Genomic DNA, 12,644 nt, shown 5'->3' with positions numbered 1-12,644 from the left:
CCAATATAACCCATCTAGAGATAAGCTAATGTAGTCTACATAAGATACCATTTTAAAGAATCACATTCTTTTACCATGAGAACAAGTAATATTTTGCTGATAATTAATGTTCTAAATTGAAAAAATAAGACATAATTTCAATTATTATCTGATTGTTAATAACATTACAGACAATGTAAATTGCCTTTCTGGGACAGCAATAAATGTGGCAAGACTGTATACTGATTTAGCCTAAAGCAAGAAGAGCTTCCACTATGAAAAAAATGCCAGGTTTCTCCCCAAAGACAATGACAGATACAGCAGGCGTCACCAGCCCTGCACAGCACAGGCAAGAGCCCAATAGAGTGGCTGGAGAAAGTTGTACCAGCCCCTGCTAACCTGGTCAGATCCTCAAACCACAAGCCAATTTGCTGCTAATAACTGACATTATGACTGCACATCTGCTGCAGCCTATATTTCTCTCAATTTAGTGCAATTCTAACAGCCATCAACCAAAGACACATAATGCTAATTTGCTCTTAAGTCTTTCTCTTACCACTAAGGGACCGCTAAGGAGCCTCAGAAGGAATTTAGACTTTGTTTATATGTGAGGCATTTTTCCTTTTTTGTTTTCTTCTTTCCCATCTTAGACCATGCCTATAGTACTTTGACTGAATCTCATCTCCTCTGCTACAATCCCTTTAGATGTTTTTTTCCCCCTGCCAGAGTCACTGCCATTCCATCAAAATCATGCTGCCTGGCATCTCAGCCACATGCCATTCCCCCCATAGTTTCTCAGTTGCGATTCTTTCTCTATCCATAACCCTCTTTGCTTTCTGCCAGTCTGAATAAAGCAAACAATATAAAGAGGGTGGACTGTCCTGCTCTGCTTAAAAAGGTATAAATACATATGGTACTTACAGTTAGGCTCAATATTGCAAACAAGTTTACCCTTTTAAACATGTAACGTATTGCTTCATTAAAAATACTTATACAGACACCCGAGGGGCACAGCCATTAAAGCTGACCGCTTCAGTGTACGTCTGAAACTCACTGAATTACTTAGTCAACTGGGGTTGTTCTCTCCCTCCCATCGCTCACGAGCACCTCCTACTGGTAGTGCTGTGCCTGTAGGAGTTATGCCTGTGGCTGGCAAAATAGAGCTCTGCTCCAAGCGGGTCACGTTGCCTAGCTACGGTCACAACAAACCAGGGGGGAAAAGCTGCGGCTGGCTTCTCCAGCACAAGGGGATGCTAATGCTAGTCTTTGCAGTGGTTCTACTAGGATTTGGAATTACCAACAACTAAAATTATGTGGGGAAATGGCAAAAAAAAGAAGGCTGCTCCACAGGGAAAGGTTGCACAGCACAGGTGTGCAAGGTGGAAAGTCCAGTACAGAACATTTTAGTCCAATCACCTATAAAAGAGGTTTGGAGGTGAGTGAGCCTAGCACCAGCCAGAAGAGGCGAGCCTCTGTCTGACTGCTGTGGAAAGACTGAAAAAGACTGAACACTGGGCAGATCCAGAGTCACAACACAACTCCTTTATCGCAATAGCAATGATGATTGTAAATACATAGGAGGTGGGATACGATGAGGAGTATGATGATGGTGATGAGGATGGTGACCAAGGTGGCAGTGGAGGTTATGTTGATGATGGCGATGATGAGGACTGTGATGACTAAACACTAATCACGGGAAATGCTGCTGACTTTTCAAAGAGGAGATACACATGTATTATATTAAACAAATGAATAATTGTACTTGGTGGAACACAGTTTGGTGCATGAGATGCATACCCAAGACTTTTCATTACATGAATTAAGAAGCACACACACACCGCAATAATCACACAGAACATTTTTCACGCTAAAAGTCATGTGGCAAACACAGCCAAACAGAACCACGTGGGATTTTGGAACCCATGGGAGAACCCACAGAAGAACCCAATGGAAATAGGTCACTCTCCGTGAGCCACCCACTCTGCCCAGCCTCCCACAGGGCGGAATCTCTCGCTGCCCGCCGAGCGGGCCGTCATCCGGGAGCAAGCGAGAGAGGAGGAGGAGAGAGGAGCATCGCTATGGCAACAGCTGCTCCCGCGGTAATGGCAGGGGCGGGAGCCTGCCGCCTTGGAGTCCCTGTGGTGGGAAATCAGTTGGATTTCAGTGTTTCGGGTCCAAGGCGGAGTGAGCTGAACCACGTGAGATAGGACTTCTTGACTTAGCCAAAAAGGTGGGCCGCCCCATCACCCTTGTCCTGCTGAGTCACAGGACTAATAACCCCCACCAGCATCCTGTTTCATCTTAATGCCCGTTTGTACCAAGATGGAAGAGCAGACTGGAGCAAATGGGAGAGAGAGACTCCAGCACAGCAGAAGCAGAGAAACCGAGAGACACCCAAAGGGTGCATGCTCATACTGCTGCTTGTATGTGTGTGTGTGTGTGTGTGTGTGTGCAGGTGTGTGTGGGTGACCTGGCATAGCAAGGTGTGGATGTATAGTGTGTGTGCGTGTGTGTGGGGGTGTAGGTAAGTGGGTGACCTGGCATAGCAAGGTGTGGAAGTACAGTGTGTGGCTGTGTGTGTGTGTGTGTGTGCAAGACTTGACGTAGTATGGTTTGTATGTATAGCACACGTGCGCGTGTGACCTTATGCAGTATAGAATGAATGTATAGCGCACGTGTGTCCGTGTGTGTGTGCACGTCTGTGAGACCTGATGTAGTATGGTATGGATGTATAGTGTGTGTGTGAGGGTGAGCACACGTGTGTGTGTGTGTGCGGGTGTATGTGTGTGCATGTGTGAGTGAGTGTGTTTGTACATGCCAGTAAGTATTGTCCTCTGGGGAATACAGCAAAGTAAGCTGCAGGCACTGAGCTCTGTTAGGAGAATGCTGATGCACTTATAAATCTGCACACACTTCAGATGTGTGTCACAGGGCACTCCATAAAAGGAAAGAAACGTCACTTCACTAACAGAGCAAATCCAAAGGTCGGCTGCTCTCAGATCTTATGCTCATCGCTCAAGACCAGGGTAGAAGAGCCACAGCACAGATTGTGTGTGTGTGTGTGTGTGTGTGTGTGTGTGTGAGAGAGACAGCATACCTCACTCACCTTACAATGCCTTATTTGCTCAGCAGGCCCCTTACATAGAGCGACTTTCACAATTTACACTTCTACATTCTGCCCGCTTAGCGACAGATATTTCACAGAAGCAATTCGGGTTAACTACCTTAATGCACAATACAACAGTGCAGTGTGCCTCCTGGGAGTTATTGGTCCAGTTCTTTCCTCACATTCCAACACCTCTACCGCGACATGGACCCACAAAGACCTGTACCGGAAGAAGTCCGATTCCACGCTACCCAGAATCTTGGGTGCTTCTGTCCAATGAGGACAGCAGTGCCATCAGCACCTACCTGTTGCAGCAAGCTAGCCATTTGAAGTGGGAAATGGCACAGCTGTGGCTCGTCAAACAGTTAAGGCAGATAGTGGAGACGAGCCCGATTGGAATGATTCACTGTGGAAGGGTGAACCAAGTTTCATTAAGACGTAAGCGGGCTTGAGCGTATGTACACAGTGACGCCTGTACACAGTGACTAAGAGCAGGACTCTTACAGGATCCTGTGAAAACCCTTAGAGGATAGAATACGCTAAGTAAATAGAGCAGCAGAATCTGCAGGGGAGAGAGAGTCACAAGAAACAGTTTATTTATTTATTTATTTATTTATGTAAACCGTTTAAAAAAGAAATGGGACTTGTAACCAGAAAGACGCAAGGATGCAGGTTTTGCTCTAAAGCCCTTGACTGCAGTATGTGAACAGGCTAACTTCAATAAGAGTTACTTGTAGGTGCAAATAATGGCTCTCCATGTACAACTGGCCATTCAAAATTGGCAAAAAAAAGGGGGGGGGGGCCATAAAAAATAACATTTTTATAAAATTAAAAATAAAATTTAAAAAATTATAAAATAATGCCTTCACCCACCATATAAGAGTGCAAATAATAAGCTAAGCAAATAATATCAAAACTGGCAATTTGAGCAGATGTTCCACACGAGCATTGTTAGCTCCATTTAATGCAAATTAGTGAAAACGATAATAGAGCACAGACTGCCATGAACTGCTATGGTCAGTCATATCAAGAGATGATGTTCAGGATCATCCTTCGTAAATTACCTAATGCAACCAAGCTTGCTCTCCGATTGCCCATTAAAACACCTTTAAATAAAAGAGCGAATGTCTCCCTAGTCAGCGGAGGTCTCAGATTTGCACTCTTAAAAACTGAAAACTGCAGGCACGTGATGGAGATCCACTCAGCGTGGCTCCCTCAGATGAGAAATGCGAACTCGCTATACCTAAGTCCAGAACACCAGCAGATGCAGAGACTCAAAGACATAAAATGTCAAATGAGGACAACAACAGGGGGAAAAATAAACTAACAAACCTCCCACTTGGCCTCAGCCATCATCCGAGCCCAGCCAATTAGGGCCCATGCGAGCTCCATGATTGCTCAAGCCGATGGTGGGCTGGCCAGGTGGGGGTAGAGGCAGTGAACGGTGCACTGTGATGTCAGTGAGGACACGCAAGCATGGGAGGAGGGCGGCTGAAGGGGGTGGTGGGTATGACGCTCGCAAGAGAGAGAGTCCAAGGTCAAAAAGGAAGGGAATGTCCTAGCCAGGATCCAGCGATATTTTGATACAGATACTTTTCGATATGAAGCTCATATCGATATTGACAATTTCACTAATACTGAATACAGCATAAATATTGTTTCATCATTCAATTAAAACCTGTCCTAAATGAATAATGCCCACGCTATGGTATCATTCCTAGTCCCACAATCCGAGCATCATCGGTGCATGTCAGAAACATTTTTTGCGTATTTCTAGCTTACCAACTAGGACTTGTTGCTAGCCAACAAACAGACTTATGATAGCTTAAAGACAATGTCACTGAAAATACCACACGCATATGCTCACTGACTTCTGGAAGCATCAGGAATAAATCAGTAGTCTTTCAGCCTGCATGCAGAATCCAAGCTGACTCATCCCCATATAAACGTATGTATTTTTTCTCTTGCTTATTTTATAACCTTAAAAGCATAATCCTCCCCACTCATAAAAAAACAAGAACAATTGGATGTTATGCCTATTTCAGCTACATGAAAATACAATCGAATCAGAGACAATAATTGGCAGGTATTCATAATAATTATTCTGTTCCTATGGTCAGAATAAAACAATCATGTGTACGATAATATGACAAATCAAAGCTTAACCAGTGTGTATAATTGACAAAGTTTTTTTATAGGCCACCAGAAGGGTGTGTTTTACTTCTAAGGATATTCAGAGGGTACCCATCAATATTCAATACTCAGATATTCAGTCAATATTCAGAGGATTTGTAAGACTCAAGTTGAAAGCAAGTCTGAATAAAAATATGATTTTGAGTCAAATCCATTAAATGTGCTTAAGAATGCACTTGGCCTAATTCTCAAAGTCAGGATTCCCACTGTATTAGCAAATACTACGTCACAATACTGTTTTTTAACATTTCTGGGGACTGAAAAAGTGGGAGGGGGGACATAAGAGAAATAATAATAAAGTGAACGGTTACTTAACCATGTGTTTTATTGCCAGTATACATACAATCATGCCATAGTTCATTATAAAATATTGAATATATTAAATAATTTAGATATTTTTATATCCTCCGGGTACTCCGGTTTCCTCCCACAGTCCAAAGACATGCAGGTAGGCTAATTGGAGACTCTAAATTGCCCACAGGCATGAGTGTGTGAGTGAATGGGGTATGTGCCCTGCGATATATTGGCGGCCTGTCCAGGGTGTATTCCTGCCTCTCACCCATTGCACACTCAGATAGGCTCCAGCTCCCTCCACGACTCTGCTCGGGATATGCATGTATAGATAATGGATGGATATTGATATTGGGGGGGGGGGGGAATCACAATATTGATGGACCCTAGTATTGACACAGGTCCTGCAGCCCAAGAGTGCAAGGAGTGACTCCAATCCAACATCCATCCATCATCTACACCCGCTTATTACAGGTCATGTTGTGGGGGGTGATGGAGCCTATCCCATTGTGCACCCGAGGGTTGCATTGGACCCAAAGTGATCATGTCACAGTCATCACAGATAACCTCAGTGTCACATCACAAACCATCAGAGATCATTACTGTAAATTCAAGGGTGTAACTTGGGGAGGTTGAAATGCACACAGAGACCTACAACCCTCTGGGGGGCCGGTGGCATGGGCCCCTTGGAAGAATTTTTCTGGGGAACAAAAAGCAGCTGTGAAATTATCATTTCTGGTGGATTCTAAGGGGAAACACAACAGATTATGAATCAGTGGCTGGGTGTTTGTCACAAAAAATATTGGCTGAAGTCTTGGAGCAGTCACAGCAAAATTGTTAAATCACTGAAAACTGAAAAAAGATGGAGAGCATGGAGTCTTATTTAACATTAATTTATTTCAATAATAAATCTCCAGCGTAACACCGGGAAAGGATTGAAATAACATGCGCAACTGTATCAACAATAACAAGTGCTTGACGTTTCTAAAAAATCAATGGGCAGTTCACAAAAGGAAACGGACACTTCACACTGAACCATCTGTATTTCAAATTTTTACTGAGGCTCTGAGGAAGCATTCAATTAAAGTCCAGATGGGAAGTGTGAGCAAGAAAACAATAAATTGCAGAACTCCTTCATCCAAAATTCTCACCTTAATGCCAGAGTGGTCCTCATCTCTTTCAGGGATTATCAGTCAACACACAATGCAATCATCGTCAGGCACGCTCTCACAATCTATATGTAATGCAGTTAGTGAGCTGGAAAGCTCTGTACAAATACATCAGAATGCACAAACATCTGTGCAAATCAACTTACAGTAAGTGGCAGTGCAGTGCAGTGATTATGGTCTGTGTGTACTGGCTGCACTGTCCTGCTGTTGCAAGCAGGGTTTATAAAAAAGTAAATAATTCCTTAGCTGCTTTGGTGAATAACCAGCTACGTAAATTGAAAATATGTACCAGCAGGAGCTAGTTGTGTTGCTCTGAATACATATGCTATAGAAATTAGAATTTAAAAAGAGCTTTGACTGAAAGCTGCTGTCGCTGATTGGCATCTCATCGGGGGCCATTATCACAACATCTGCGACACGCCGATATTAATATTGCATTGTAACCCCAGAGGCTTGTCCCTGGCTGTGGTACATGTCTGGCGTCAACCATAAACTGGAACACTGGCACAACGCATAATTAAGGTTGTAAATATGCTTCTGCTAATCTGGGAAGGAGCTCCTCAATAAACGTTACGAACCATTTACCACCATTCAACCTAAAACCATCATAAAGGGCCTCAGTAAAAGCTGATCTGCTGAACATCATGTCATTGAATAACCTTCGACACTCAAAGAGACTCTTAGCCTGTCATGTCAACAGCATCAACTATTGCTCATCCAATTGCAACAATGCATTACAGGCATATGCAAATAATGGCTTCTAGATAATAATACCATTACCTCTGGGTGTTAGCCAAAGAGCATTGTTTCTCTGTAACATACTGCTTTCGTGTGAGGCGCAGTATGTGTGCCTGTGTGTAAAAGTGATTGGAGGGAAATAATGGTTATGGCAGAAGCTGGTAGTATACATGTATTTTAACCTGGTTTACTAATATTTTAAGGCACCAATTCCCTATTATACTGTGCCAGTTGCACTAAAGAATTTGTATACTAATGGACAGTCATGATAAAAACATGTGTCCATCAGTTTGTATAAATTTGTAACTTAACCACGCTGGTAGCCAAGATAAGGAAAGTTACTGTAGTCAATTCCATCAATGGGCCAAAGGAATATATACCATAAATGCTCCAAAATGCTATATTCAAAAAGCCTGTATTAAAAAAGCCACTTTTGAAAGAGAGATCATGAAACCCTTTCATACGTAAATGGTGCAGGCACCCAATCGATTCAAATGACTCCCTGGTGCATAATGAGAGGATGATCCCAGTGACGGAAAACCACCCTCACTGGGCAACACTACAGGCCGATTACGCATCGCATGGCACTGCCCTCAGACCGCTGGCTACAGTCAATGCTGGCATAGTCTGGATTCATTACATTTGCATTTTAGGCATTTAGCAAACATTTTAATTCAGAACAACTTCCACACACTTCATTATTACAGTGTCAATCTACATAATTGAATATACTGCAGAAATTCAGGTCATGTATCTTGGGCAGGGGTGCAAAGACTGTGCCCCTCCTGGAAACTGAAGCTGTAAACTCAGAAGCAAAGAGCCATAACCATTATGCTGCACTGCAGATTCAGCACCAGGTAATAGACACATCATTACCTCAGAACCCACTGTCTTAGCATGATCAAACCCAACTATGTATCCCTGATCATTCTGAGCTCTCAAGAATAAATACTGATAAAGTCTGTGCTAAAAACCGGTTACCTGGGCTAGCTAAATCCTAAGAGGGAAAGGAATTGCGCTGACAGAGGCAAACATAATTTTGTTTAAAGGTAGTTCATTTATTTTCTTAATTTTTCCACATGTGACCGTTACAAGCACATTATGAATGCAAATTAGTAACCCAACTTAATCAGTAGTATTTTTTCAACTAATTAGTAGCTAACACAATCATACAATCCTTTATATATAAATTTGTAGAATATGAGTCTTATTTTTTATTGAGAAAGGTTAGTTGTCATGGATGACTTAAACATTGACAGCTGTCAATTATTATTAGACACCGAGCTGCATATGACTAAAGCTACAATCAGAACGAATGAACTGAGCGACCAACAGGAACAAGTACTGCTCACATGGGCTCAGCAGAATCAAAACTGGAACAGATTTTATGTTCTTTGACACTTGTTTGCAAGGCAGGTAGTTGTAGTGATCTTGTAGTGGCTACTCCCAGTAGTGATAAACAGTAGCAAAGCTGTAGTGTAAACACTACAAAAAAACACAGATCCGGTTGAGATGTAGCGGACCTGGATGATCTAACAAGACAAAAGCTGTTTTTTGGTTTTTTTTGTGTTTAAATCCGGAGGACAAATACTCTCACCTGAGTGAACATTCTTGCCTGGCAAATTGCCACATACGGATACAAGAATCACCCATTCCTGGTTCAGAAGGATGCAACAGCTTGCACTTGAGTGGATCTTTTTGTAGTGTCATGTAGCAACATATGGGACGTCTGTTTTTCCACACAAGAACAACTCTAGGCGTGGCGAACTTCCCCACCACAAGAAAAGGATTCGCGCATGAGATATTTCCTTTAGAGATCTCTTCTTGCTTTTTCATCGTGTTTTATCGTGCATCCCTGGGGCAAAGGGGGGATATTGCACAGCCGCCATCGAAGTGCGGAGGTAAAAAAAACGTTACTGTGCTAAAAGTAGCTAATATTTCCAGCTGCCGAAATGCTAGTAGAATTTCACTCTCGGTCAGACGGTCCTTCGAACCTTTACCAAAGAATAAAACGGACAGTCTTAGAATAAATATGAGAGCTGTTTCCCGTGGCTTCGACTTCTACAAGGCACGCCAACTCGATTCGACTGCGGAAAGCCAGTTTGTGCATGGAAACATACACTGAATGCAAAAATGGCAATCACATCCGAATATCTCCCCAAAAAATCCGTACCAAACGTCTACCGCAGGAGGAGTCCAATCTTATCCGAAAAGGACCGGTGTGGGTGCAGATTTTAGCTTTGGCGCAGCACTATGACACCTCATTCAACAGATTAACTAATCGTGGTCTTCAATCAAATACATCGATAAGTACAATCAGGTTCCTTAGTTTTGGGCTAAAACAAAAACCAGCCCTTTTCCGACTAGATTGGATACCTCTGGTTTATCGCAATAGTACAGGAATATGTAAGCAGGTCCCTATCTGCATTTCTATACAATATACTTTTATACTTTTTATACTTTTAATTAGCCCAGTCATTTATTTAATCAGTCGTTTTGGCTAAATATCTTAATAGGCCTTAATAATCACAGATTAGGCTACTGTTCTTGTGTCCCTGCTTTACTGTTGTCTGAATTAACCTGCGCTGAAATAGGCCTGGGTGTGGATCTAATTAGTTAATTGAGCCAGAGCAATTGGTGGAATAAAAATTTGTATAGGCTACCCCAAGAATGGAATTGTCCAGCCCTGGTAAAGCAGGATAAAGTGGTCACGAAAGCCCTTAATCCCAACCCAGACATCCTGGATTGATGGGTTTTCGTCAAAAACGTTTGAATTTTGCAGCGCAGTAACTGTGCTTGGTTAGCTTATGTGGCATCCGCGTAGCCAGGCATGGTCACTACCTGATGTCCAACAACTTGCCATCACACAATGATTGTCACAATAAAGCAGAGCATCGTAATTGCATTTGCAGTAGACATTTCGGCGGGTAAAAAGAGGCGACGTTGTGCTCAATAATAAAACCATGTAGCCTAAAATGAGCGGTAGTGTAACAACTGAAGAGACCGTTTTTGCCTTAAATGGTTCCGCGCGTAGGACAATTCTGTACGCCCCCAGATGCAATATAAATGACTTAAAAATGGCTGAATCGATTCATCGAACGACACAAACCACTGATCGCGTTTTAGTATAAAATGCTCAGATCATTCAATGTACGGGTCCCTCGAGGCACTATTGGCCCGCTTGTCATATTTACGAAAATAAATGCCACACTAATGACCGATGACTTGTGGCCATATTAGTCTTCGATCTTGCGCGGTAAACTTGGCATTCAAAATACTTGATTTCAGTTCGTTGCTACCGATTCCATCGTGAAGTCACTATAAAGTGTATGTGCACGACTTGTCAACCATTGTATGGTATAACTAGGCTATAACCTTAGAATGAATAATATGAGAATAAATACATATCGCCAACTGGAACGTTATGCAGTCACACAATGACTTTTCATCTCGTCTCTACTGTGTAAAATAACCTTAAAGGAAACGTTTCCAAGCATCTAATTTCAAGGTCAAAGGCAATGTACTGCATAATGAGTTAACGGCTCGAAAACAACGAGAACAAAACAGAACGCAGGAGGAATGAGCTGCGCTATCCCAGATCAGACAGTCCACGAATTTGCTGCATGTGTGTGATAATTGCGTCCGCCTTGATATAATCTGGTGATGGGTAGAAAGGCGCACCACCCCGCCGAGGTGAAGAAAACAGTTCAACAGCTGAGAAAAGAAAGCCGTAAGAGACGTGGCAAACACCGACGTAGTCTACTTAATACATTTCTTACCTTCCGATAGCTCCAATTCCAGCTCCGCTAGCCTGGCTCTCACCTCCAAGGGAAGGGGTATTGTATCACGGTCCGCCATTCTGTTTTTAAATTACTGGCTATGCCTCTCCTTCGTTTGCAACCCAGACTCTCAGCGCTGTTCTTTCTCCGCACAGCTGCAATGCATAGAGCAGACGAGGAGCCGCGGGCAGACAGAGCGAAATGTTACGAACGAGAAACTGGGGGAAGTGAATTAGGTCTCTCCCTAGTTGAACCCCGCCATGTCCGACTGTGTCCCTCAGTAAGAAATGGTACTGTAATACAAGCGCAATAGCGGACTGTCAGTGCAGCGCGAAGGCTCGCTGCTTCTCCAGCGCTGTTTGTGGCTCTTGTCTCCTTTTGCTGTCACTATCACGTGATCACGAGTGAGCCGAAAACAGCTCTTCAACCCACGGGAGGGCGCTGCAGTTCCCCTTCAGATTTTAGTTCTTGTATCACAAAACACCGTCTGTCTATCGTGAGTTATAATTGCGACTAGTTTACAGTAAGAACCGGTTTTTCCCGTTCGAATGCTATGAAAGATTTGCAATTAATTACTTTGCATTCTGTGATCTTTCTTGGTCAGTCTCACGAAATAATGGATCCGGGTCGCTTTCGTAGTTAGTGGGTATTTTTGGCTTGAGATTCACCTGCATTTGGGCGCTGCTATGCACCGGTTCAAAGTGTGCCGAATGCTAAACTGATCTGTCTATCAGATTTTATTTATTTATTTATTTTTAAATTGTTAATGAAAAATGCACCTCTCAGACAAATATGATGTTGCCATTCTGAAATGGTGAACTTGGGGGGGAAATTAAATTATATTTAAAGTAATAATCTCTAAGATTTTCATTAAAATAAATGTTTGTTAAGTCACTATGTATCGCCGAATTAGGTAACAATGGTGATTGAGCCTATTCTTCTTTTTCTTCTTCTTCTTATTATTATTATTATTATTTATGATTAAAGAACTTGGTGTCTGTGGCGACATTCCCGGGAAAAAATCACAAGCGGCGCATAGTTAGTGACGCGTTTTCCATCGCCCATCAGTGGTTGGTCCGCCAGAGAGGGGAGACAGAGCTAACGCAACAGGCTCGCTCTTGAACTCACTTGTTCGTGAGCGGCGTATTGTTTTTTTCTGGTGTCTGCGTTACAATAACAGAGAAGGGGGGGGGGGGGGGGCGGTTAGGGAACCCTAAAAAGTGTAACATGAGAGGTCATATTATTTGTTGATGTAGATTTCGTATTACGTTTGATGGCAATGTAACGTTACTAAATTACATAGCCTAGCTATTTGCACAGCTAACGCTAGCTACCGGACCATGTCAAGAAAGGCAACATTAGTTTAGACAAAGTTGCGCACAGTAGCCA

General features: G+C 42.8%; 1 protein-coding gene across 8 annotated transcripts in view; it reads right to left on the bottom strand.

Moving 5' to 3' along the window:
• LOC135253400 (disco-interacting protein 2 homolog C-like) overlaps nucleotides 1-11,649 on the bottom strand; it is a 168,927-nt gene extending 157,278 nt beyond the window's left edge. For 4 of the 8 annotated variants that reach the window (XM_064332656.1, XM_064332657.1, XM_064332659.1 and 1 more), the window contains exon 1: nucleotides 11,256-11,643. In XM_064332656.1, coding sequence (XP_064188726.1) covers nucleotides 11,256-11,334 — 79 coding nt within the window. In that variant the 5' untranslated portion in view covers nucleotides 11,335-11,643. Of the gene's footprint in view, nucleotides 1-11,255 lie in introns of all 8 variants that reach the window. The other 4 variants (XM_064332653.1, XM_064332655.1, XM_064332654.1 and 1 more) reach the window with 2 other exon arrangements.
• Between the last annotated feature and the right edge of the window lie 995 nt (nucleotides 11,650-12,644).

Source organism: Anguilla rostrata, chromosome 4 (assembly GCF_018555375.3).
Source record: "Anguilla rostrata isolate EN2019 chromosome 4, ASM1855537v3, whole genome shotgun sequence".
In the NCBI taxonomy this organism is placed as follows: domain Eukaryota; kingdom Metazoa; phylum Chordata; class Actinopteri; order Anguilliformes; family Anguillidae; genus Anguilla; species Anguilla rostrata.
Note: the sequence above shows the minus strand (reverse complement) of the source record. Positions and strands in the feature narration are given on the sequence as shown.